Here is a 27,293-nt window from a genome sequence, read left to right on the forward strand (position 1 = left end):
GTGGTAGCGGACCGTCGGGAGAAAAAAACATTACATGTAACGTTTTTTGCTCCCGACGGTCCGCTTTTTCCGACCGCGCATGCGCGGCCGGAACTCCGCCCCCACCTCCCCGCACTTCCCCGCACCTCACAATGGGGCAGCGGATGCGTGGGAAATATGCATCCGCTGCCCCCGTTGTGCGGCGGAAACCACGCTAGCGTCGGGAACGTCGGCCCGACGCACAGCGACGGGTTGTTCCCGACGCTAGTGTGAAAGTAGCCTAAGAGTCCCCGCATGTTTCGCGGCCGTTCAGCAGCCGTAACACATGTAGAAATTGTCTAAGAAACAGGTGAACCCTGCATGTGTTGCGGCTGTCGAAGAGCCGCGGGGACTCAAACATATTTTTGAGCATGCCGAAGATGCTCGATTAGCACCCGAGCATGCTGAGATAACACCTTGTCCGAGCACGCTCGCGCATCGCTAATCGTAACCCTTCTTAATCCTCTGGACAATCCGTATTCAAGCTTTGTACATAGTATGAAGCCATGTGTGTTACTAGCGAGGCTGCCGGGTGGTTGATAAGAGAAAAGAAAAAAAATTAGCACTATGATCATTCATTGGGACCAAATCACCTGATAGAGCAAAAACCTATTTATATCTGCTGGTAAATGACAACCACTGCCATAGGCCAGGTATAAATATCACAAAAACCACGGCAAAATCAATGCAACCGGAAATATAAAAGGTTACATATAAAATTATGTATTTTACTACTTGTCACCAAATCAGAAGCCCCTAAAAATCTGTATTATACTAGTCTAGTGGTGTTGTTTCACCAACAGTATGCAAAAAGTGCTATTTTAGGGTTTATTATGTGCATATGTGGTTTATAGCCCCCCTAGAATTTCATCCACAGTAACTAAATTGGATAAGAAATATTCATTAATTGATAAATTTATATCCATTATCGCCATCCCATCAATTCCACTGAACCAGGGTCATAAGATTCGGACTAATCCGCCCCTGATTGTGAAACGTAGTCTTTTTAGTGAATAACAAATCATCATTCATCTATTTTAACTTTCACATGTTCATAAAAGGACAAAAAATGCCCAAAATGACAAATATATCTTCTAGTGAAATCCCTACATAAAATCCCATATTACGTTTTTTTTTTAAGGACAACCCAAAATGCTGCAAGGGTCTCTGTGCCGGCTTCTGGCTGGTCTTCAGTTTTGCATTTATCAAACGTTTTATTGTTGCTTAGTCCTATATATCCCCATTATCCATCTGAGAGGCTATAAAAGTAATCCCTTTTCTCATTTCAAGGGAACAGACGTTCGAATAATCAATGATTGCAACGCGCAATCTGCATGACACATAAAATCTATAAAAAAAGACGATGTAGCTTATTCCCAAGTGCCTGTGAGATCTTCATTATCGGGGGGAACGTGTTCATTGGACTCTACTACCAGACGAATGGTTTTTGTGTATTTTTTTTTTGATTGGCCACTTTAGTCGTATTGCAGCAATCCGAAACGGGTAAACGGATCCACGTTACTGAGGTTGTCACAGCACAGCTGTTGAGATGAACTTGCATTGACGAGATCCTCAGCCATGGAGAGAACCGGGCTGCTCACTTGGCTATGTCAAAAAGTTACCTTTCGAAAAATATCACAAACTGGCAACAAAAAGTTATATGAAGTCTAATAATACTGGTTTGCAGGTCCTGAGGTTCTTGACATCAAGGACAAGTGAACACTTCAATGGTGGCAAGGACATCTGAGCATTGAGCAACCATCAGTCCAGAGGCTCCTGTTTTATCCTCATTGTGTTCGGCTGCGCCCTTCTATCCTCTCGGCACAGTACATATTCGCTAAACTGCGAGGAGTCAACGCCACCCCCACAGGAGGCTGCTACATGAAATCCTTTCTGAAAAAGTCTTTCAAGAACCTGAAAGAAGAGGAGAGAAGTAGTTTACAGAAAAAGTTTTTTCAACTGTAGAACTCGCATAGAAACGACATCATCTTGAATAAGTAAAATTGCTAAATGATTTAAAATCTTCTCCGTTCACAAGAATGGAAGATTTTTCTTACCTTTGTAGTTTTACTGTTCATTCCCCAGGTAACCGGACACTTCTTTAGTCTATTAGGGGTGACCAGTTTCCAAGGTAAGGAGCACACACTTGCAAATGCTTTGCTATAGAGCTTGGGCAAACTCTGCTATAAAGCTGGCTGGTTTGCTCTGTCTCCTGAGGTGAGCATTTTATACAAATGTTTTGTGACAGGTGGCCTTACCAATCCTCAGGATGTTGAAAGGTAAGGAAAGCTTTAGGGTATGTGTCCACGTTCAGGAAACGCTGCGTTTTTGACGCAGCGCTGAGCCACAGCATCAAAAACGCAGCGTCCAGATGTTACAGCATAGTGGAGGGGATTTAATGAAATCCTGTCTCCACTGTGCAGTAAAAAACGCATGCGTTTTTCCCGCAAAAACGCACATGCGGTGCGTTTTTTCAGAACGCAGCATGTTGCTACAATGAGCAAAACACGCAGGAACACCGCAGGTGACCTGCCAGTGACCTCAGGTGCAGTTTTGGTCAGGATTTTACCTGCATAAAATCCTGACCAAAGCCTGAAGCAAACCTGAACGTGGACACATGCCCTTAATGTTATGGTTCCTTAAAGGGAATCTGTCAGTAGGATCAACCCTCCTAAGGGTATGTCTCCACCGTCAGTAAACGCTGCTTGTTTGATGCTGCGCAGAGCTGCAGCGTCAAACACGCAGCGTCCAGATGTTCCAGCATAGTGGAGGGGATTTTATGAAATCCCGTGTCCACTATGCGTGGAAACACGCATCCGACTTCCCTGCGACTCCGGACATGCTGCGCGTCTTTTCAGATCGCAGCATGTCCGTGCTACCTGCGGCGACGCTGCGTCGCCGCAAGTAATATCACAGGGCGCTATGCGAGGGTGCGATGATCCCGGATGTGTACAGTTAACACATCCGGCATCATCGCGTCACAGAAAGGGGGCGGGGCTTAGCGCCGAGCGGCTTCGCCGCTCCGGCGATACCGCCAGCCATCCTGACCGTGGACACGTACCCTAAGTCATCTATATGGGCACAGAGGTCATAGAAAGCTGAATAATATTATGCCGTGATATTTGCGATGTGATGTCTTATTCCAGAGAAATCTTTTTTTTTTTCTTCATATGTAAATGAGCTCTTAAGATCTATGGGTTTGACATAGATCTCCCTGAAAGTCTGACACCAAAGCTTATTGTAAATGAAAGGGTGAGTTACCAGTGTGAGACATGTAAATCATGAGATCAGACTGCCAGTCATTACATGACTCACACTGGTAATAATCTCTGGAGGCAGATTCTCAGGAAGATCTATGTCCGGCCCATAGATCTTAACAGTTAATTTACATTTGAAGAAAAATTTGGATTTCTCTGGAATAAAACATCGGATTGCAGAGATCAAGGTTACATTTTATTCAGCTGCCTATGACCTGCAGGCCCATATAGAAGACTTAGGAGGGTTGATCCTAGTGACAGATTCCCTTTAAGGGACCATAACATTAAAGCTTAAGAAATATTCTAAGATGGAAGCAGGACTGAAGAAAAGTCAGTGAATGAAATGTACAATGGAAGTTTAGAAATCTCAAGTATCCTATTTCTCGGAAAAGTTCCATTTTCCTACCCCCCCCCCAAAAAAAAATTCCAGTTGTCTCCCCGGGGTTGAAACTGTCGATGGAAGAAAATTAACACGATACAGATGTAGCCAGTCCTGCATAAGTATCCATGGTCTACAGATATCTATCATGACCATGTTACATGCACAAGGTCTACACTAGGCTAAACAATGGCCTCAACCATCACGACCAAGAGTAAACATAGAGGGAAGACTGCAATAGGGGCCAAATTTGGATTTTCGCAATTGTCAATGGCAGGGGATTGTTACCCGAGGGAGAGAAATGTGGGAGCAGTTCCTTTCACACTACGTCTGCACGTATGTTGTTCATCAGGAGAGTGAAGAAATTAAATAAAACAATGTGGAAAACCGGAATCCCTAAGCCAAAGTTCTGGAGAAAATCCTAGAGGTATCATTAGCACAGTCTAGCGCCATAAGTACACTTAGTAGAAAAAGCCCAGCATTTCTATACTAAATTCTATTATTTTTACCAATACAGATTCATCCCCCGGGGGCCATTTCCACATCTGTCATAAATGTTTGATTTCTTTCTTTAAGGTCCTGATAAACGACTATTGCAAAACTGCACAATAATGTAAATCTAGTAATCCAGAAACTGGAAAACACTGTAACTGCATCTGGCGGAAGATTTCTCTTAATAAAGCCGATATTTCTAAATTTACTGTTTAGTTTTTTTTTGCAAGAAAGTTGTCAGTCTGGAATAAAAAGAGATGTTATCAGGTAGAAGCCTATGTGGTAATGGCATTGTTAACAGTTTAGGTGCTGGAGGCGACATCGCGGCAGGATGTCCCTATGGCCAGAAGGTGTTACAGAACGTTACTTGGGAATGAGGTTATTTTGGAGCATATGACTCATGCCTACAAAATCACCTGGGAACAAAATGCGGCATAAGATGGTTGATATCGCATAGCATAAAAGAAGCACAAGTCATAATTAAGCAGTTGTGTAATCAGGGTGTAATATGGCCTATTGGGATTACCCAAGAGGTGAGATTGTAACGTTGTTATTAAGGTTGAAGGAAGACTTTAAGTCCATTTAGTCCAACCCATAGCCTAACCTAACATGCCCTAACATGTTGAGCCAGAGGAAGGCAAAAAAAAACCATGTGGCAAAGAGTAAGCTCCACATTGGGGAAAAAAATTCCTTCCCGACTCCACATACGGCAATCAGACTAATTACCTGGATCAACGCCTTATCAAGGAATCTAGTGTATATACCCTGTAACATTATACTTTTCCAGAAAGGTATCCAGCCCCCTCTTAAATTTTAGTAATGAATCACTCATTACAACATCATTCGGCAGAGAGTTCCATAGTCCAGATGTCCAGTTTGGACTGCTCTCCAAGAAAATGACTTGGTGTTACCATGCATTACATATGGTAACTTTAGTAAATACATGATTGCACACAAACTCCGCAGCCTGAAGGACCCCAAAGGTACCTCTGCATCACAGGAGGAAACCAGTGCTATAAAGGATGTGTTATAATTCAGAGGCCTGTTACAGATTTTGCAGTGGGGTTCAAGACAGAGCTTCAAGATTGAGGACTTCAAATAAACAAAATGATGGCAACTCACCCTTTCCTAAATCAATCCAGACAGTGGGGGGGCCTGGAAAGCATGGCAATACATGGTGTTTTAGGTAGAAAAAGGATGCAGCTATACATATACAGCTCTGGCAAAAATTGAGAGGCCACTGCAAAATTTTCAGTTAGTCTGATTTTTCTCTTTATAGGTATGTTTCTGAGTAAACTGCAAGTTTTTCATTTATTCTATAAACTACTGACATGTCTCCAAATTTCCAAGCAATACATTTTGCACTTTTTTTCTCAAAAAGGAGAAGGGGTCACAATCACAAAAAAACCAGTGCTTTCAGACCCCAAATAATGCAAAGAAAACAAGTTCATAATCATTTAGAAACAACAATACTAATGTTCAGAAAGCTATATTTTGTGGAATAACCATGATTTCTAATCACAGCTTTCATGCGACTTGGCATGCTTTCCACCAGTCTTTCACACTTCTCCTGGCACAAAAATGTAAGCAGTTCTTCTTTGTTTGATGGCTTGTGACTATCCATCAACATTCCAGAGGTTTTCAATGGGGTTCAGGTCTGGAGTTTTGGCTGCCCATCACAGGGTTTTGATGTGGTGGCTAGGGTTGAGCGAAATGGGTCGGCCATTTTCAGAAGTCGCCGACTTTTGGCAAAGTCGGGTTTCATGAAACCCGACCCGACCCCTGTGTGGGGTCGGCCATGAGGTCGGCGATCTTCTGAATCTGGTATCGGAATTCCGATACCGAGTTCCGATATGTTTGCGATATCGGGAATCGGTATCGGAATCCATATTTAAGTGTTAAATAAAGAATCAAAATAAAAAATATTGATATACTCACCCTCGGACGCGCCCTGGTACTAACCGGCAGGCTTCCTTCCTAAGAATGAGCGCGTGAATGATCTGCGGTGACGTCGCGGCTTGTGATTGGTCGCGAGCGGTCACATGGACAAGCCGCGACGTCATCTAAGGTCCTTCACGCGCTCATTCTTAGGAAGGAGGGCTGCCGGAAAGAAGCAGGGCGCGTCCGAGGGTGAGTATATACCTAATAGGAATATACTCACCCTCGGACGCGCCCTGCTTCTTTCCGGCAGCCTTCCTTCCTAAGAATGAGCGCGTGAAGGACCTTAGATGACGTCGCGGCTTGTCCATGTGACCGCTCGCGACCAATCACAAGCCGCGACGTCACCGCAGGTCATTCACGCGCTCATTCTTAGGAAGGAAGCCTGTCGGTTAGTACCAGGGCACGTCCGAGGGTGAGTATATCGATATTTTTTATTTTGATAATTTATTTTACACATTAATATGGATCCCAGGGCCTGAAGGAGAGTTTCCTCTCCTTCAGACCCTGGGAACCATAGTATCCCATTGCACTGCATTGGGTTTCGTGTTTCGGCCGACCCCGACCCCGACTTTTTTATAGGATCGGCCGATTTCACTCGACCCGACTTTTGAGAAAGTCGGGTTTCGTGAAACCCGACCCGATCCTATAAAAATAAAAGTCGCTCAACCCTAGTGGTGGCTATTAATTTTTGCCAAAGATTAAAAATATATATATATATATATATATATATATATATATATATATATATATATATACATACACAGTATATATATATACACACACGCAGGTGCTTCTCACAATATTAGGATGTTATCAAAAAGTGAATTTATTTCAGTTTTTCAATGCAAAAAGTGGAACTCATATATTACATAGACTCATTACAAGCAGTGATGTATTTCAAGTGTTTAGTTCTGTTCGTGTTGATGATTATGGCTTACAGCCAATGAAAACCCAAAAGTCATTATCTCAGTAAATTAGAATACTTTACAAGACCGGCTTGAAAAATGATTTTAAATTCTGAAATGTTGGTCTACTGAAATGTATGTTCAGTAAATGCACTCAATACTTTGTCGGGGCTCCTTTTGCATCAATTACTGAATCAATGCAGCGTGGCATGGAGGCGATCAGCCTGTGGCACTGCTGAGGGGTTATGGAAGCCCAGGTTGCTTTGATAGCAGCCTTCAGCTCGTCTGCATTGTTGGGTCTGGTGTCTCATATTCCTCGTGACAATACTTCATAGATTCTCTATGGGGTTAAGGTCAGACGAGTTTGCTGGCCAATTAAGCCCAGTGATAATGTTGTTTGTAAACCAGGTATTGGTACTTTTGGCAGTGTGGACAGGTGCCACGTCCTGCTGGAGAATGACATTTCCATCTCCAAAAAGCTTGTCGGCAGAGGGTAGCATGAAGGGCTCTAAAATTTCCTGGTAGATGGCTGAGCTTACTTTGGTCTTGATAAAACACAATGGACCTCCACCAGCAGATGACATGGCTCCCCAAACCATCACTGATTGTGGAAACTTCACACTAGACCACCAGCAGCTTGGATTGTGGCCTCTCCACTCTTCCTCCAGACTCTGGGACCTTGATTTCCAAATGAAATGCAAAATTTACTTTCCTCTGAAAACAACACCTTGGACCACTGACCACAGTCCAGTTCTTTTTCTCCTTGGCCCATGTAAGACGCTTCTGGCGTTGTCTATTGGTCATGAGTGGCTGACACAAGGAATGTGACACTTATAGCCCATGTCCTGGATACGTCTGTGTGTGGTGCCTCTTGAAGCAATGACTCCAGCAGCAGTCCACTCCTTGTAAAACTCACCCAAATTTTTGAATAGCCTTTTCTTAACAATCCTTTCAAGGCTGCGGTTATCCCGGTTGCTTGTGCACCTATTTCTACCACACTTTTTCCTTCCACTCAACTCTCCATTAATATGCTTGGATACAGCACTGTGTGAACAGCCAGCTTCTTTAGCAATGACCTTTAGTGGTTTCCCCTCCTTGTGGAGTGTGACAATGACTGCCTTCTGGACATCTGTCAAGTCACAGTCTTCCCCATGATTGTGGAGTCTACTGAAATAGACTAAGGGACCTTTATAAACACTTAGGAAGCCTTTGCAGGTATTTTTTTTATTTATTGTAATTTACTGAGATAATAACTTTTGGGTTTTCATTGGCTGTAAGCCATAATCAACAACATTAACAGAAATAAACACTTGAAATAGATCACTCTGTAATGACTGTATATAATATGAGTTTTACTTCTTGTATTGAAGAACTGAAATAAAATAACTTTTTTGATGATGTTCTAATTTTGTGAGAAGCACTTGCATATAGACAACTCTTTCAAAGATGTCTTCAGGGTGTCAGATACATTTCTGCAGTCACTATATATGACTACATATGACTGTATTCTAGATAAATGGGGGGGGGGGGGGGAAGGGTAATAAGGTCTTATCCGGTAAAAAAGGTGAAGGAATAAGTAACCGCTCACCTTTTCAGCTTATCCAACTGTGGCATAGTTTGGAGGATAGGAGTGGTGATCTCCGCAGCCGATCAAAAGACGTGGTATAACAAGGACAATGCGGTTTATTCTAAGCACGTTTTGAAGTTGGACTAACTTCTTCATCATCGCCATTTATTGTGGTTGTCCTGACGAAGTTAGTCCAACTTCGAAACGCGTTGAGAAAAAAAAATGTTTCAAAGTTGGAATTTGTATTATTACATTGTGCAAACTGAGGATTCCACTTTTGTTACCTGCCTGTAATATGTGACTATTTCTTCAGTAGTTGGACCTGTGACAATTAACTGAACCTGTGAGCTTGAACATGGCAACCACAGTCAGAACCATAAGACCGTATTGGCACTTGATGGTAATAGTGCAGCACAAATCCATTGCAAAAAAATGCACGTACGTGTAGGTTTTGCTTGCAGTGGATGAAACATTTTTTTAACAAGTGTTGACTGTCTGTATTTTGGTTGCCCTAAGATATAACCAAAACATGTATTACTGGATTCTACTACTTCCAGTGAATTCCGCAGCGGCTGAGATGTCTGATCTCGGAGCAACATCTTAATACGTCCTTATGATACATACTCCTGACTGGCAGCTTCAAAATGTGATACCTATTTTCAAGTGAATTCCTATTGAAGCCTGAATCCTAGTTAGTAGTTACACTTGTTATCAGTCCACGGGCAATTTTTAGAGGAACTTTCCTTTTGGAAAAAAAAAAAGTATCATTTTATTTTTCAGTCCATACCGCAGGCACCATCATTTAATTATGAGCAAGACATAAATTATGCATTAATACATTGTTGCATTATCTGAAATGGAGAACATTTTTTTTTAAATCTTTTTGTCTTTGTTGGGGGTGAGGGGGGAGTAATTGAGCATATGGGATGGTGGTCCTAATGTAAGGAGGCACAAGCTCTGCATTTACTCGCACATGTTTTCTGTGTGTAGACATACATTAGTAAGCAAAAGTTTAAGGCAGGTGTGAAAAACACTGCAAAGTAAGAAGTTTTCAAAATTAGAAGTTTTAATAGTTTACTTTTATCAATTAACAAAATGGAAAGTGAATGAACCAAGAAGAAATCTAAATCAGATCAATATTTGCTGACCGCCCTTTGTCCCCTTGCCTTCCTTAGTTCTTCTAGGTACTTTTATCACTTGCACACCGTTCTTGAAGGAACTTCCCATCAAAATAGGAAGATATTCAGCAGTGCTATCAGATCAGACTTGGCAGCAGCAACCAGTGGGACCCCGCCACACATATCTACTCTTTGGAAAAGTCTGGCCAAAAGTGGACTTCAATAAGGAATTGCGGCAAAAAAAGGAAAAACTATCTTCAAAACAAGGTCAAGCAACTCAACTTTGCACAAAAATACAGGAACTGGGGTGCAGAAGAATGACAGCAGGTGATCAGGACTGAGGGGTCACGATGTGAAATATTTGGTAGTTTGTTCTCCGAAGGGCTGGTGAGCAGGACAATAATGAGGGTCTGCAGGTAAAGCATGGCGGAGGGTCCTGCAAGTTTGTGGCTGCATTTCTGCAAATTAAACTGGGAATTTGATCAGGATTAATGCTGTCCTCAATGCTGAGAAATACAGACAGATACATATCCATCATGTGGTACCATCAGGGAGGCGTCTGTCTGGCTCCAAATTTATTCTGCAGCAGAAGAAAGACACTAAACATCCAAGCAATGTCATTAAGAATGAGGAGTCCTGGAAGTGATGATCCGGCCCCCACAGAGCCCTGATCTCACATCATCCAGGCTGTCTGGGGTCACATGAAGAGACAGAAGGATCTGCACAAGCCCCATACACAGAAGATCTGGGGTCAGTTCTCCAAGATGTTTGGAACAACCTCCTGCTGATATTAACAAAAACTGTGCAAGTGACAAATACCTAGAAGAAGTGATGAAGGCAACGAGCGGTTACCAAATATTGATGGGATTTCAATCTCTCTTGTTCATTCACTTTACATTTTGTTAATTGATACAAATAAAGACTTCTATTGTTGAAAGCTTCTTACTTTGCAGCATTTTCTCCACACCTGCCTACAACTTTTGCCCAGTGCTGCACGTTAGATAGTCTGGAATCGCACATGCTGATTGTGTTGGCATTTCTTGAGCTAAAGCCAGTAGCCTATACAAAAGTAAAGCGACATACAAAGGCTTGTTTACATGTTGGGTTTTTGTCACTTTTTCTTTCCAAGGGTAAAAAAATGTTGCACTGTAAAGATACCAGCAAAAAGGAATTAGATGTCTGAAACCTCATGTACTTGCTGCTTATATCTTCATTAAAATATTTTATCAAGTCTGCAGAATGAAAATTCTTTCACGGTTTTGCTGCACTTTTCATCCATTCAAATGAATGGGGAAGAAATGCAAGTAAATGGCGTCAAACGCTTATTTTATAAAGCGTTTTTCCTATGGTTTCTCGTCATAGAAATATCTGCTGCAAATACTCAACATGTGCACATACCCTTATGGAAGGACTTCTACTTCTCTTCCAATCCTTACTTAAGCTGAAAAAAAAAACCTGCACCTAAACGGCATGTGTGTTTCCAGCCTAAAGACTATTGTTATGGCGCTGACGTGACCTCAGAAAGGGCTTGCGTGATAGTTGAAGTGGGGAAAAAGCCCGTATAAATCAACTTTTGTCATTTAGGGGATTTTTATGTTTCCAATCTAAGACTTTGAGATAATCTATAACAAGAGTAAATCTATAGCAAATGTGAGACGTGGAAATGTAAAATATATCGTTGATGAAACAATGCAGAATAGAGTTTAGGGCTGATTAAACTGGTAATACACATTAGAGGAATCTCAGAAGAACATTTGTGGGACCGACTGACCATCTAATGTGTATGGTTGTGTCCCGACTTTGCCTTATGTGGTATCGTCTTGATGAAGAAGTTTGAAACTGCGAAACGCGTTGACTATTCAAACCATATTCCTGGACATTTTCTCCTCATTATTATTTATTATTATAGCGCCATTTATTCCATGGTGCTTTACATATGAGGAGGGGTATATATCCATTCATACCGGCAGCGCAGAATTAACACTATTATTCCTGTTCGTTTTTACCTTCCCTTTTTAACAGATGATGGAAGACAGAAGGAGTGGGCATGTTTGATTTGAACATGCTCAATCCTCTTGCCTGAAGCAGCTTACCACCCTCTCCCTATTGATAATATGTATATGCTTGACTTGTGGGTGCTATGGAACCCAGAGAGCCAGGCGCTATGCAGCCCTGTTTTTTAATGATGCTCGATAGTGATGAGCGAACATGCTCGGATAAGGTGTTTTCCGAGTGCTAACCGAGTGACTTCAGCGTGGTGGAATATGTTTTGAGTCCCTGTGGCTGAACGTCTCGCAGCTGTTCGACGGTCGCAACACATGCAGCGACTGCCTAACAAACAGGCTGCAAGACATAAAGCCTTGGGGACATATTTTTCAAGCACGCCGAAGACACTGTTAGCACATGAGCATGCTCGGATAACACCTTGTCCCAGCACGTTCGCTCATCACTAATGCTTGGCCTCCACTCCATTTATTGTTTATAGGACTGCTGGAAATAGTCAAGAACGGTACTTGGCTTTCTGCTCCATTCCCATAGACAATAAATGGATTGATGGTTGAGAATGTGCACCTTCACTCTATTGAAAAGCCCTGTTTGGAGGATCGCTGGAGATCCCAGCAAGTTATCCTTTATCCCATGAATAGGGTATATCTTTTTATTTTGGGAATAACCCTTCAATGATTGCCTGTGCAAAATACCCTCCTGATACTCCTGTCCACAGCAATTAGGAGAGGAGAGGGGCTTTGGGTACGGGGTATTATACTATAAATTTGCTTCATTGACAAGTCCCTTTAAAAAGGTTCCTGACATAAGCATTGGGTCCCATTTTATGACACGTACACATATAATTTAGTGGAGGTTCCAACATGTGATGACTTTTAAAAATGTAAATGGTTTCTGAAGCTATAACTTACCTGCACCGAGTTTAATCTGCAGTAGCCATTGAGTGGAAACCTGATGACGTGAGTTGGGTCTTGGTTCCATCCGGCATTTACAGAGTTGCACATGACATCTCCAGTCTCAGGAAAGATCTCCTCTATTAATGCTTTTTCCCCACTCAGTGCAATTCTCTCTCCAAGATCGGGAGTCACCCGCACCACTAGACAGTCACATGGCTGGAAATGCTTCCGATGCTCCTTATCCTGTTTCCACCTCTCCAGTTCCTTCACCATAGGATGGAGCTGATAGTATTTTGCTTCTTCATATAATAGATTAAATTCCTAGGACAGAATAAAAGTAAGTATCCATATAAGAGGAAAGTTTCCTAAAACATCCATTTTGATACAGGAAAGATATATATCTTTGTACCGTGTTAGCCAGTAACATAGTTATTAAAGTTGATAGTATATATACCCTGTAACATTATACTTTTCAAGAAAGGTATCCAGTCCCCTCTTAAATTGAAGCAATGAGTCACTCATTACAACATCATACGTCAGAGAGTTCCATAGTCTCACTGCTCTTACAGTAAAGAATCCGCGTCTGTTATTATGCTTAAACCTTCTTTCCTCCAGACGTAGAGGATGCCCCCTTGTCCCTGTCTCAGGTCTATGATTAAAAAGATCATCAGAAAGGTCTTTGTACTGTCCCCTCATATATTTATACATTAAAATAAGATCACCCCTTAGTCTTCGTTTTTCCAAACTAAATAGCCCCAAGTGTAATAACCTATCTTGGTATTGCAGACCCCCCAGTCCTCTAATAACCTTGGTTGCTCTTCTCTGCACCCGCTCTAGTTCAGCTATGTCTTTCTTATACACCGGAGACCAGAACTGTGCACAGTATTCTAAGTGTGGTCGCACTAGTGACTTGTATAGAGGTAAAATTATGTTCTCCTCATTAGCATCTATGCCTCTTTTAATGCATCCCATTATTTTATTTGCCTTTGTAGCAGCTGCCTGACACTGGCCACTGAATATGAGTTTTTCATCCACCCATACACCCAAGTCTTTTTCATTGACGGTTTTGCCCAGAGTTTTAGAATTAAGCACGTAGTTATACATCTTATTACTTCTACCCAAGTGCATGACCTTACATTTATCCCCATTAAAGCTCATTTGCCATTTATCAGCCCAAGCTTCTAGTTTACATAAATCATCCTGTAATATAAAATTGTCCTCCCCTGTATTGATTACCCTGCAGAGTTTAGTGTCATCTGCAAATATTGAAATTCTACTCTAAATGCCCCCTACAAGGTCCTTAATAAATATGTTAAAAAGAAGAGGGCCCAATACTGACCCCTGTGGTACCCCACTACTAACCGTGACCCAGTCCGAGTGTGCCCCATTAATAACCACCCTTTGTTTCCTATCCCTGAGCCAGCTCTCAATCCACTTACACATATTTTCCCCTATCCCCATTATTCTCATTTTATGTATCAACCTTTTGTGTGGCACCGTATCAAAAGCTTTTGAAAAGTCCATATACACTACATCTACTGGGTTCCCTTGGTCCAGTCCGGAACTTACCTCTTCATAGAAATTGATCAGATTAGTCTGACATGAACGGTCCCTAGGTTATTCCTCTTCAGATACTCCAGTATAGCATCCCTTAGAATGCCCTTCAGGATTTTACCCACAGTAGAGGTTAAGCTTACTGGCCTATAATTACCGAGTTCAGTTTTTGTCCCCTTTTTGAATATTGGCACCACATTTGCTATACGCCAGTCCTGTGGTACAAATCCTGTTATTATGGACTCTTTAAAGATTAAAAATAATGGTCTATCAATGACTGTACTTAATTCCTGCAGTACTCGGGGGTGTATCCCATCCGGGCCCGGAGATTTGTCAATTTTAGTGATTTTTAGATGCCGCCGTACTTCGTGCTGGGTTAAGCAGGTGACACTTAATGGGGAATTTGTGTTATCACTGATCATATTGTCTGCCATGGGATTTTCTTGTGTAAATACTGATGAAAAAAGTCATTTAGCATATTGGCTTTTTCCTCATCCTCATCCATCATTTCACCCAGACTATTTTTAAGGGGCCAACACTATCATTTTTTAGTTTCTTACTATTTATGTAGTTAAAGAATATTTTGGGATTATTTTTACTCTCTCTGGCAATGAGTCTCTCTGTCTCAATCTTTGCTGCCTTGATTTGCTTTTTACAGAATTGATTAAATTAATTTTTTGTATTTATTTAATGCCTCCTCACTACCTACTTTCTTTAATTCTCTAAATGCTTTCTTTTTGTCCCTTATTGCGCCCCTTACAGCTCTATTTAGCCATATTGGTTTCCTCCTATTTCTAGTATGTTTATTCCCATACGGTTTATACTGTGCACAGGTCCTACCCAGGATGCTAATAAACGTCTCCCATTTTCTTTGTGTATTTTTATGTCTCAGGATATCGTCCCAGTTAATTGCACTAAGATCATCTCTCATCCGTTGGAAATTTGCCCTCCAACAGCTGCAGGAACCTTTCCTTGCAACCAGAAAAAATGTATAACCTGTCCATTTATAATGACCACGGACAAGATAAAGATCCCCGCGAATCAGAAAGGACAGTGCCACAATGGATAGTAAAAAAGCACAGCTCACATTTTATTCTGCCTCCTGCGGCGACGTTTCGGTCAATAGACCTTTATCAAGCACGGTCTACAGCGTTCTAACCACCATTATATACAAATAACCCCACCCCCCAATCACAATGGTACCAATGGGGTATTAGCACACATAGAAAAAAAACACACAATATCCATAACATACATATATAGTAATAAAAACAATTCCCAATGAGCCACCCCCATATTAACCCCTAAATTACCCCAGAGATATCACCCCGGATCGCTCTTATGCACTCATCTGTACCCACAAAAATACGGTAGAATTCCCATCGCACAAATGTAAACACATAACGTCCCACCAATCATTATATCGCATTCCTATCACCATGGCGATAGCCACCCCCATAGGCGTGTCCTTAAGACTCCAGGTCCAATCCGGATAATGATGTCGTCCTATCCTCCAGCATGTGCATCTGCGCATGTCCGCTAACATGATCTGGTTAGTACATCCCCCACTTCATCGAGCGGCTTCAGTGCAGCTGTATGTCACATGATAGCCAGCATGCAGAGCTCGATCTCAATGGGGTTGGGGTTATTTGTATATAATGGTGGTTAGAACGCTGTAGACTGTGCTTGATAAAGGTCTATTGACCGAAACGTCGCCGCAGGAGGCAGAATAAAATGTGAGCTGTGCTTTTTTACTATCCATTGTGGCGCTGTCCTTTCTGATTCGCGGGGATATGGTATGCTGTCTGGGATGGACTCCCCGGTTTTGGGGCGTGCGCTCTGAAGTCCTTGGAGACTGAATGCCTTAAGGGTGCGATTTGAACTTTCTATTTTTCAGACATTTAAGATAAAGATCCCCAACTCACATCAGGGCTACAAGATCCCAGGTACCTTCAGCTGCGTCACATCTAATGTGGTGTATTTAATTGTTTGTACTAAATGTCCAATTGGGGGTCTGTATGTAGGGGAGACAGGGCAGAAACTGAGAACAAGGACAAATTCTCACCGCCACACAATAAGAGAAAAAAGAATGGAACTACCTGTGGCCAAATATTTTTGTATGCCTGATCATAGCACCATGTACCTGAAATTACTTGTATTGAAAGGTAACTTCAAATCTCAGAGAGACAGGAGAATCTGGGAGTATAAATTTATGACAACCTTTGACACACTTAGTGCAGGAATGGATGTATCGCATGAATTTGTCTTTTTACATCAATTAAGGAATTTGCACTTCAGACCTTATGGGGCATCATAACAGAACCAGACCCCAGTCAGAGGACAACAAAACATTCATTCCTTATCTAGGAATTGTTCCAATATTTATGGACACAACTGTTTATCACTCTTCCATAATGACAGTTCTGTGCTGTGTTGTGTATAAATATGTGATTCTTCAGATGTTGTATTAGTTTATGCCTGATGAAGAGGCCTGAGCAGTCTCGAAAGCTTGCAATTTGTTACCATCTTTTCACTTAGCCATTAAAAGGTATCAACCACTGAGGACTCTCAATTCTAAATATTTTTCTAAAACATCCAACCACTATTCCACTGGTGGAAAAAGACAGAAGAGGCCCCTGTGCAAGAACAATAATTGGCTCTTTGCAATCCAATAGCTCATCGTAATGTACAATTTTACCTGTTTTAGAGGTATAAATTGGCCCCTTGGGCCCCTGGTTTTGGCAATGATATGTCCGCCTCAGCACTATTCTATGTGTATGGTGGCATCCAGAATTTCTCCCAAAAGATTACATAGTGTCATAGATGCTTCTCAGGGAAGATAAGCCACTGCCGGAACTTTCTAGCAGTATGTTACTCCCTTCTGCAGATGAAAAACACGGACGTTTGTTGGATCAGAGCATGCATGTGTATAGGTACAGAAGGAATGGCTGTCAGTCTAACGGAGCATGCATGTGTATAGGTACAGAAGGAATGGCCACCAGTCTAACTGAGCAAACATGTGTATAGGTACAGAAGCAATGGCCACCAGTCTAACTGAGCATGCATGTGTATAGGTACAGAAGGAATGGCCACCAGTCTAACTGAGTATGCATGTGTATAGGTACAGAAGCAATGGCCACCAGTCTAACTGAGCATGCATGTGTATAGGTACAGAAGGAATGGCCGTCAGTCTAACTGAGCATTCAAGTGTATAGGTACAGAAGGAATGGCCATCAGTCTAACTGAGCATGCATGTGTATAGGTACAGAAGGAATGGCCGTCAGTCTAACTGAGCATGCATGTGTATAGGTACAGAAGGAATGGCCGTCAGTCTAACGGAGCATGCATGTGTATAGGTACAGAAGGAATGGCCACCAGTCTAACTGAGCAAACATGTGTATAGGTACAGAAGCAATGGCCACCAGTCTAACTGAGCATGCATGTGTATAGGTACAGAAGGAATGGCCACCAGTCTAACTGAGTATGCATGTGTATAGGTACAGAAGGAATGGCCGTCAGTCTAACTGAGCATTCAAGTGTATAGGTACAGAAGCAATGGCCACCAGTCTAACTGAGCATGCATGTGTATAGGTACAGAAGGAATGGCCACCAGTCTAACTGAGTATGCATGTGTATAGGTACAGAAGGAATGGCCATCAGTCTAACTGAGCATGCATGTGTATAGGTACAGAAGGAATGGCCGTCAGTCTAACTGAGCATGCATGTGTATAGGTACAGAAGGAATGGCCGTCAGTCTAACTGAGCATTCAAGTGTATAGGTACAGAAGGAATGGCCGCCAGTCTAACTGAGCATGCATGTGTATAGGTACAGAAGGAATGGCCACCAGTCTAACTGAGCAAACGTGTATAGGTACAGAAGGAATGGCCATCAGTCTAACTGAGCATGCATGTGTATAGGTACAGAAGGAATGGCCACCAGTCTAACTGAGCATGCATGTGTATAGGTACAGAAGGAATGGCCATCAGTCTAACTGAGCATGCATGTGTATAGGTACAGAAGGAATGGCCGCCAGTCTAACTGAGCATGCATGTGTATAGGTACAGAAGGAATGGCCATCAGTCTAACTGAGCATGCATGTGTATAGGTACAGAAGGAATGGCCGCCAGTGTGAGCATGTGTTTTAAAGTGGATGTGTTGCAAAAGATAGCCGCCAACTCAACCAATCTAGGGTGTATTCTGACATTTAGTTTACTTGATACTCTGTTTTATTTTTTGGGGTCATTGCCCCTGAATACTGCAGAGGGGCACTATCCTATTTGTATTCTTTTCTGAGACAAATATGAATTTTCGCATCTTACTAGGTGCAGCTACTTTCTACGTTCTTATCCTGAACTCCTTGAATGTGTTTTGACGTCTTCCTACTGCCTTGACAAGTCAGCACATCGCAATGCTCCCCCATACAGCTATGGATTTGTGAAAGGAAGCAATGAGTCAGATCTATACCTGACACTGAGCTGTAGCATCCAATTCCTGCAAATAAAGAAACAAAAGCCACTGCCGTCCATCTCAGGAAGGATGGAAAAATATCACTACATTCTTACTGAGATTATAAAAGCATTTTTTATGGACATTTCTTGTATCCTACAACCAATTGCTTAAAAAGAAAGAAAGAGAATATCATGGGTTTAGCTACAAGCGGCTGATTTCTCTAGTCCTATTCTCCCTCTTAAAAAAAAAAAAAAAAAAAAAAAAAAGTCTCTAAATTCAACATACATTAAAGTCCTCCGCACCTGGAAACCAAATGAACTTACACAAAAAATATAATTTTGACAAAATTAGTCATGCTAGAAAACGGGATTGAACTTTTAATAGTGAATTTCCATTTACAAAGTTACCGCGAGCTAATTAACTACATACACATCGCAGCCCCTAGCAAACGTAATTACAGATGGCCGAGAGCCCTTATAACTTCTCGCTCCTCTTACACAAAATGCTAAAACACAGGTTTGATATTAACCGGCAACCGAATCAATAGGCTCTCATGCTGGGGTACAAGCTGTTAACACTTATTTCACATGCATCATCTCTGCGTTAAAAGTTTAGACCTTCGTTATCAATACATAGAGTCCAAAAACAAGTAATAATCGCATCATATCTTGGAATTTTTGTTTTTGCATTTTTATCGAAAGTGCTGAAAGTTGAGGTTTAGTCATGACCGGTCATTATGGCAGGTCCTCTGCTGATACATTAATGATCGATTAGAACGTTGGGGAGCCAGCACCTGACACCCCTATGCAGTATGTGCAGTACCCGAAAACAGGCACTATGAATTGTACATCCATCCGATTCTGAAAACTGCTGATCAATGGGGATTTCTGGTGTTAGACTCCCGCCAATCCGATATTGATGACCTATCGCAAGGATACGCTGTCAATATGTAAGTAGTCGACAACCCCTTTAACCCTCTTAAAGAAATTGCAACTTTAAACATATTTTTGTTTTGCTGTGATCGACAACAGAGATTGCAAATATAAGACTTTTATTGATATAAGTCTCCCGTTGGCTACTCAGTCTTTGCTGACAGATCATAAGAAATTACACCTCGGCCATAGTAGTTCATAGTCACATGTAAAACAATGGCAGTCAGGGGTAACTTAAATTACCGCTTAGGCTCTGTCCACACTATCTTTAGGATATTTTCCATTAGGTTTCCATTGCTTTTTATGGACAGAATGGAGTATTTAATTTACCATTAAAAGTTTTTTTTGCCTTTTGGATCCATTGTAAGTTAATGGGATCCATCAGGTTTTTTTACATGGCCAATTAATCACAACTATTGTGGATTTGGAAGCCATGACCCTTATGTGAACAGAGCATTAATTACATTCTCCCAACAAATGGAACGTGTTAAGTCCTTTTTCCACACGCCAAATAAATGTGAATTACTGGATTGGAAACATTATGACTCCTTGTATTACATAATATTATGGATCATGTCACTATTCTAGAACCATACTCACATTTTACAAAAACTTTAATCCTATATATCTCTACAGTACAACACCTCGCTGTATTATGGCCATAGCCATTAATGGGGCAGAGCGGCAATACTAGAGATTGTCCAAGGGCCATAGTGGTGCAGAATAAACAGAACTTTTCTTTTACAATTTCAAAAACTTCTTCAATTAAAGTTGTTGTTCTAAACAAGCAAATACACAAGTGCTTCTCACAAAATTAGAATATCATCAAAAAGTTAATTTCAGTTCTTTAATTAAAAAAGTGAAACTCATATATAGAGTCATTACAAACCGAGTGATCTATTTCAAGTGTTTATTTCTGTTAATGTTGATGATTATGGCTTACAGCCATTGAAAACCCAAAAGTCATTATCTCAGTAAATTAGAATAATTAACAAAAACAACTGCAAAGGCTTCCTAAGCATTTAAAAGGGTATTTTTTAGGTTCCACAATCATGGGGAAGACTGCTAACTTGACAGATGTCCAGAAGGAAGTCATTGACACATTCCCCAAGGGAGGGTAAGCCACAAACAGTCATTGCTAAAGAAGCTGGCTATTCACAAAGTGCTGTATCCAAGCATATTAATGGAAAGTTCAACTCTATCATTCAAGTGCAGGCTGATGTTTTATTATTGGAGGCAATTTGTGCATGCTGCAATTTTTTTTTTACTTGGACCACTCGATCCAAAGAAAAAATCAGGCATGTGAACTACCTCATTAAATAACATTGGTCTGAGTGCAATCCGATGCTTTGACAGATCGCACTCGGACCAAAACTATAATCATCTGCACAAGACTTTAGAGGAAGTCTCAGCAGCTGGACCCCCAGCGATAAAGCATTTATCATCTCTCCGCTGGACAGGTGGTATCAGGACAGCCCCTTTAAAGAGAACCTGTCAGCACGATTTTGCAATGTAAAAACATGGCTGTAATGTTATATAGATTAATTTGAAAGCTTTGGTGAAGACGTGCTTATTTAATTAGTATTTGAAGTTCTCTTCTAATGAGATTTAGGTGCTGTGCTCCTGCCCTCGCCCATCCGCCTGTCTCCAGTGTTTGAATGACTGGTTACTGATGTAAATTTGGAGCAGTCAATGCTGTGGGCGGCGCATGCACAGATTGATTCTCCGGCTGGTATACAATAAAACTGTGAAACATGCGCAGATTGAGATCTCGGCTCAGTGACATTTTAGAGATGACTTCGCATGCCCAAGGTGTCATTTTATTGTAGACCAGCCGCAAAGTCAATTTATGCATATGCTGCCCACAGCATTGACGGTGACAGCCCCAAGCAGGGGGCATGTCACTGAAAACTCAGTAACTTGTCATTCAAACACCAGAGGCAGGTGGTGGACCTGGACAGGAGGAGAAGACCCCCTGCTTAGTCCAGACCCTGTGAACCTAAATCTTATTAGCAGAAAACTAGAAATGCTGATAAAAGAAGAACAAACAAGAGAATGTCTTCACCAAACGTACCAATGTAATCTGTTTACAGCGACATTACAGCCATGTCTTTACATTACAAAATCGTTCTGACAGGTTCTCTTTAAATAATCAGAAATCTTTATTAATCTTTTAACCTATTGATTAGATCTATTCTGTGATTGATCGTCATAGTTAAAACCATAAACAATACAAATCGTATTATTATTATCTAAGCACTTTCTAAAATAAACTTGGGTATTGTCGTTTTTCTAAACACTGACCCACATCTATTTGCTTTTTTTTATATAGATAGAAAAAATGTTCCCTTTCTAAGTATGGCAAGGTACCAACCCTTAAGATGCTATAAGTGCCATCTTGAAAACAACCTATTCCAGGCCGCATTTTTGCCAGCCTTACGACAAGTAACACATCAAAGGTTGAGAGAAGCCCTAGGTTATTTTCAGAGATCATAGTAAAAACCCTGTCGTAATGCTGACTTTTGGGCGTGAAAGCCAGAGCTGTCTGCAGCATTAAGGGGTATTAACAACTAACACAGCCAGATGTAGAAGTTGTGCAATGGCTGAGGATCGGCTGCCTTCTGAATGACTGCACTTAATGGTATCGTTGTGATTTCTCATACGAGTGTTTAACAACAACCAGTGTAAAGATGAAAGCTATGTTATTCAGTCTTATGGATACCGAAGTCACAGCTCCCAAAAATGCTCAGCCTAAAAGTCCAGGCACATGGGTAAGATTGTGACACCGTGTCCACGCTTCACCCCTGTAATATGACAGCTGGAGGACACTGTCATAGAGAATGATCTCGGTGTGGTACAATATAATGGTCCATGGGACACAATAATGATACAGATGTGTGTGGGTCCTAAACTGATGAGCATGTTACGTCACATTCTACAGATTCACTGATCATTATAGTCAATCAATTATCATTCTGTATTACATGGACTGGAAAATCTGGCAAACATGATATACCAAAAGAAATGCTTAATCCCTTAACCCCCGGAGGTATTTTCATTTTGCGTTTTCGTTTTTTGCTCCCCTTCTTCCCAGAGCAATAACTTTTTATTTTTCCGTCAATATGGCCATGTGAGGGCTTGTTTTTAGCGGGACGAGTTGTATTTTTGAACGACATCATTGGTTTTAACATATCGTGTACTGGAAAACGGGAAACAATTTCCAAGTGCGGTGAAATTGCAAAAAAGTGAAATTCCACAGTTGTTTTTTTTTTTTTAACCATGTTCACTAAATGCTAAAACTAACCTGCCATTATTACTTTCCAGGTCATTATGAGTTCAGTGAAAAAAGTCCACCCCCCAGAAAAAAATTTGCATCATTTTCTGAGACCCGTATCGTCTTTATTTTTCATGATATTTGATGTAGAATGGATCATTTGGTCGTCCGTTATTGCATTTTAATGCAATGTTGAAGCGAATCAAAAACCATAATTCTGGCATTTTGACTTTTTTCTCATTACGCCATTTAGCGATAGGCAATTCTGAAAGCCGCGATACCAAATATGTGTATGTTTGATTTTTTGTTTTTATTGTTTTATTTTGAATGTGTTGAAAGGGGGGTGATTTGAACTTTTTCTATTTTTTAATAGTTTTAAAAACATTTTTTTTTTTACTTTTGGCATGCTTTAATAGTCTCCATGGTAGACTAGAAGCTGCCATAATCCAATCGGCTCAGCTACCTACATACAAGCAATGATCAGATCACCTGTATGTTGCAGAATTCCCCTCTTGCTATGAGCACCGACCACCCGGCAGTGCTCATGGCAATCCAGCATGGACAACAATAGAGGTCTACTGGAGACCTCTGGTTGTCATACCAACCCATAGGTGACCCGCGATCACGTGACAGTCACCAATGGGTGGGATTTCCAGCGCGCTTTCCGGAAGCGGGAGTTAAATGACGCTGTCAGAAATTGACAATGGCATTTAGCGGGTTAACAGCTGTGGGTGGATCGCAATTCCACCCGCGGCTGTTGCGGGCACATGTCAGCTGTATAGATCAGCTGACATTTACCTGGAAAGGTGTAGGCTCGGTGCCGGAGCCTGCACCAAACAGGGGGAGTCTGTCATCGGCATACATTTACGCCCTATGTCAGAAAGGGGTTAAAGGGAACCTATCAGCAGGATTGTGCTCAGTAACCCACAGACAGTGTCAGGTCAGTGCCGTTATACTGAATAAAATGGTACCTTGGTTAATGAAATCCGTCTTGTGGTTGTTGTTTAATATTTGTGTTTTTCAGTTAATGATATGCTCGTGCTCCGGGGCGGCCTATGTGGGGGGTCTTCATGTGGTGCTTTGCTTACATATTCATCCTTATGGCTTATGACAGGTCACTGATCCCTCACTGACCTGGCCCCTAGTTTACATCCTGCTGTTTTGCCTAGTATTCAAAGGTGTCAGATACAGCTTTAAAGAAGGCGATTCATTTTATTATAATAATTAAATGATTACATAAAATAGGAAATAGTGTGATATTGCATAATATAAATCACAAAGGTAAAGTACTTACATTGCACACTACACAGGAAAAACTTCACCATCATCTGTCCGGGAACATCAGCTGTGAGAAACAGAACAGCAAAGACAGAGAAATTCCTGGGATCCACACTGTGGCATCATGGGCGTCCCCTTTTCAGTCCACAGGTTAACAGGCTTCTGTCTTAGCTGAAGTCTTCCCCAACTTATATCTTGCTTAGAAAAAAACGCTTGCTTAACCAAGTATTACACAAACTCCACCAGAGGGATACTATATCGGACAACTAGAACTTGGTAGAGTGGCCAACTCTTCAGACGTCAATCAACATCGGACAAATACATCACTGGATAAAATATGCCAAAGGCTCTCCTGGTACCAAATGTTTTACCATATTATAAACACGACATTTCTCACTAAACATGAATAGCGAAACTATGCAGTAATTGGATGATACTATAAACATACGCTTTCCACTAAAGATTGATAAAGGAGCTATGCGGTCCAGGTCTTGGGAAAATTACAGAAAATACAGGGCTAATATAAGGTGAACTGTTACTGTCTAATATCTTAAAGTTCCTTAAAGACAGGCTACCAATATGATTTCCTGATGGCCATTAACATCTTAGCACTACAACTGCATATCTTATTGTTTGGAAAAAAAAGACATTCATCATGCAGGCGGCGGTGCCTCCGCTGTAGCATGATACGATATATAATATCCATACTTTCATTTGATTTTGTCATATAAATTTCTTTAGAAAAAAAAAATCTCTTAATCAAAATGGAGATAGATGCTAGAGGAAAAAAAATTTTGGGCTCCATCAAGATGGTGCTGGCGGCACCTGTGCAGTAGCATCTATCAAATCGCCACTGCCATTTTGATGGAGCCAATCTTTTTTTACTCTTGCAAAATGGCGCCAGTGGCGGTGCCTGCGCAGTAGCATCTATTGCGTTCCGAATAATGCTACTGCGCAGGCACGGTCAAAGGTGCCATTTTCATTAGATAATTTTTTTTTCTTAAGAAATTTATATGAGAAAATCAAATGAAAATATATTATAGATCTTATCATGTTATAGCGCAGGCACCGCCGCCTGCATGATGAATGTCATTTATTTTATTTTTTTTTCAAACAATAAGATATGCAGTATGTAAAATAGGGGGCGGGTGAGTGAGCCATCGGTGACCTATCATAATCCATCAGTATGAATACCTAAGCAGAGCACCACATAAGGCTACTTTCACACTAGCGTCGGGCTCGGCCCGTCGCAGTGTGTCGGGCCGAGGTTACCAACGCTAGCGTTCTCTGCGCTGCACAACGGGGCAGCGGATGCATTTTTCCAGCGCATCCGCTGCCCCATTGTGAGGTGCGGGGAAGTGCGGGGAGGTGGGGGCGGAGTTCCGGCCGCGCATGCGCGGTCAGAAAAAGCGGACCGTCGGCGGCAAAAAACCGTTACATGTAGCGTTTTTTTGTGCCGACGGTCCGCCACAACACGGCGCAACCGTCGCACGACGGTTACGATGTGTGTCAATCCGTCGCTTAATGTTAGTCTATGGGGAAAAAACGCATCCTGCAAGCACTTTTGCAGGATGCGTTTTTTCTGCAAAACGACGCATTGTGACGGATTGCAGTTAACGCTAGTGCTAGTGTGAAAGTAGCCTAAAGCGCCACAGGCCGCCACAAAGCACAAGAGTCTCATTAACTGAAAACACATAACGATTAAACAACAACCACAAGACGGATTTCATCAACCAAGGTATCATTGTAATCCGTATAACGGCGCCGGCCTGAAACTGTCTGTGGGTTACTGCGCACAATCCAGCTGATAGGTTCCCTTTAAAAAGCAACTACCTATGAAGTAGGAATCATTCTTTTTTATAAGGCAATACTATCTATTATCTCTACCCATCCCTCTCTCCCTCCGTCTATCTATCCTTGTGTCTATCGATCTAAAATAGAAAAAGCAGGCAGCACTCCAATATTTACTAAAATAAAAGTGGACTTTATTTAGCCCATGTTGCGTGGCCACATTTCAGTTGCAGTGAACCTTTTTCAAGCCTATTTTGCCTATTAGTTTATAGCGTGCTTTTCCATTCTTCTATCTACCTATCTATTATCTATCTATTTATCTATCTATAATCTATTATCTGTCATCTATCTATTATCTATCATCTATCTATTATCTATTTATCTATTATCTATCTAATCTATCTATTATCTATTTATCTATTATCTATTTATCATCTATCTATTATCTATCTATCTATCTATCTAATCTATCTATTATCTATCTATCGAAAGAAATGGAGCAACACTATAATTATGAGTGCACAGGTCCTCTCAGCAGTTCATCAAATACTTACCCAACTTCATAACAAGAAAAAAGGAAGGCAGCACTCCATTTACTTCAGGTGAAGAAGTGGATTTATTCAGACCCACATGGCGTGGCGACATTTTGGTTCACACTGAGTTTATCTATCTCTTTATCATCTATGTATCTCTATTTTCTATCTATTATCTATCTCATATCTACCTACCTAGTAATATATATTTATTTTTCTATTTGCAAACATAGACAAGAAAACAATGCACCTTAAATTCATGTAGCGATTCCGTCTCTTTAAGGCCAAGAGGTACAAAGTGCACCACTACCCGTATATACTACAATGTCACACCTCTTCTATAAGCACCGCGTGACTTACAGACATCCTCCCCCCTCCACAATGGCGGCTCCATGGAAGCTCGTCAGAAATTAACAGGGATCTCAAATTGTTCAACACTAAAAAATTCCAAAACTTTTAACAACTTTCACAACTGCCGGGGTGAAACGAAATGCGATGTAACCCGACGGCACTTTCTTCTATTTGATTAAACAAAGGTGAAAACTGATAAATATTCAGCAGCCCCGTTGTAATGATTTCTTTACCATAAGACACTGCTCTGGATAAAGGGGGAGAAAAGAAAAGAAAAACCTGCATGTGTTTTACACTCTCCAAAGTGTTTGCTAATTAGAAAAACACAAACACTATATTTATCTTCTTTATACAATTACCCGGCATCCTACGACCTACTGTAGAAAGTCACTAGGATCCATTATCTAACATTGTAAATTGGTGGAAAGAAAAAAGAATTTACATGTATCCATAGCAACCAGCCGCTTGCTCGTTTTACTAAATGCTAATTACTGAATGACTGCCATTAAATGATCTCTATTATAATTTTTTTAGGACAGCCTATTGTTACTGC

The 27,293-nt window shown here is 41.2% G+C and overlaps 1 protein-coding gene across 6 annotated transcripts in view; it reads right to left on the minus strand.

Moving 5' to 3' along the window:
* Nucleotides 1–264: 264 nt before the first annotated feature.
* KCTD15 (potassium channel tetramerization domain containing 15) overlaps nt 265–27,293 on the minus strand; it is an 85,014-nt gene continuing 57,985 nt past the window's right edge. For all 6 annotated transcript variants that reach the window (XM_077288618.1, XM_077288615.1, XM_077288616.1 and 3 more), the window contains exons 4-5: nt 12,593–12,898; nt 265–1,932 (exon numbers count right to left, since the gene is read on the minus strand). In XM_077288618.1, the coding sequence (XP_077144733.1) occupies nt 1,780–1,932; nt 12,593–12,898 (459 nt within the window). In that variant the 3' untranslated portion in view covers nt 265–1,779. The remainder of the gene's footprint in view (nt 1,933–12,592; nt 12,899–27,293) is intronic.

This window comes from Ranitomeya variabilis, chromosome 2 (assembly GCF_051348905.1).
Source record: "Ranitomeya variabilis isolate aRanVar5 chromosome 2, aRanVar5.hap1, whole genome shotgun sequence".
Classification (NCBI taxonomy): Eukaryota; Metazoa; Chordata; class Amphibia; order Anura; family Dendrobatidae; genus Ranitomeya; species Ranitomeya variabilis.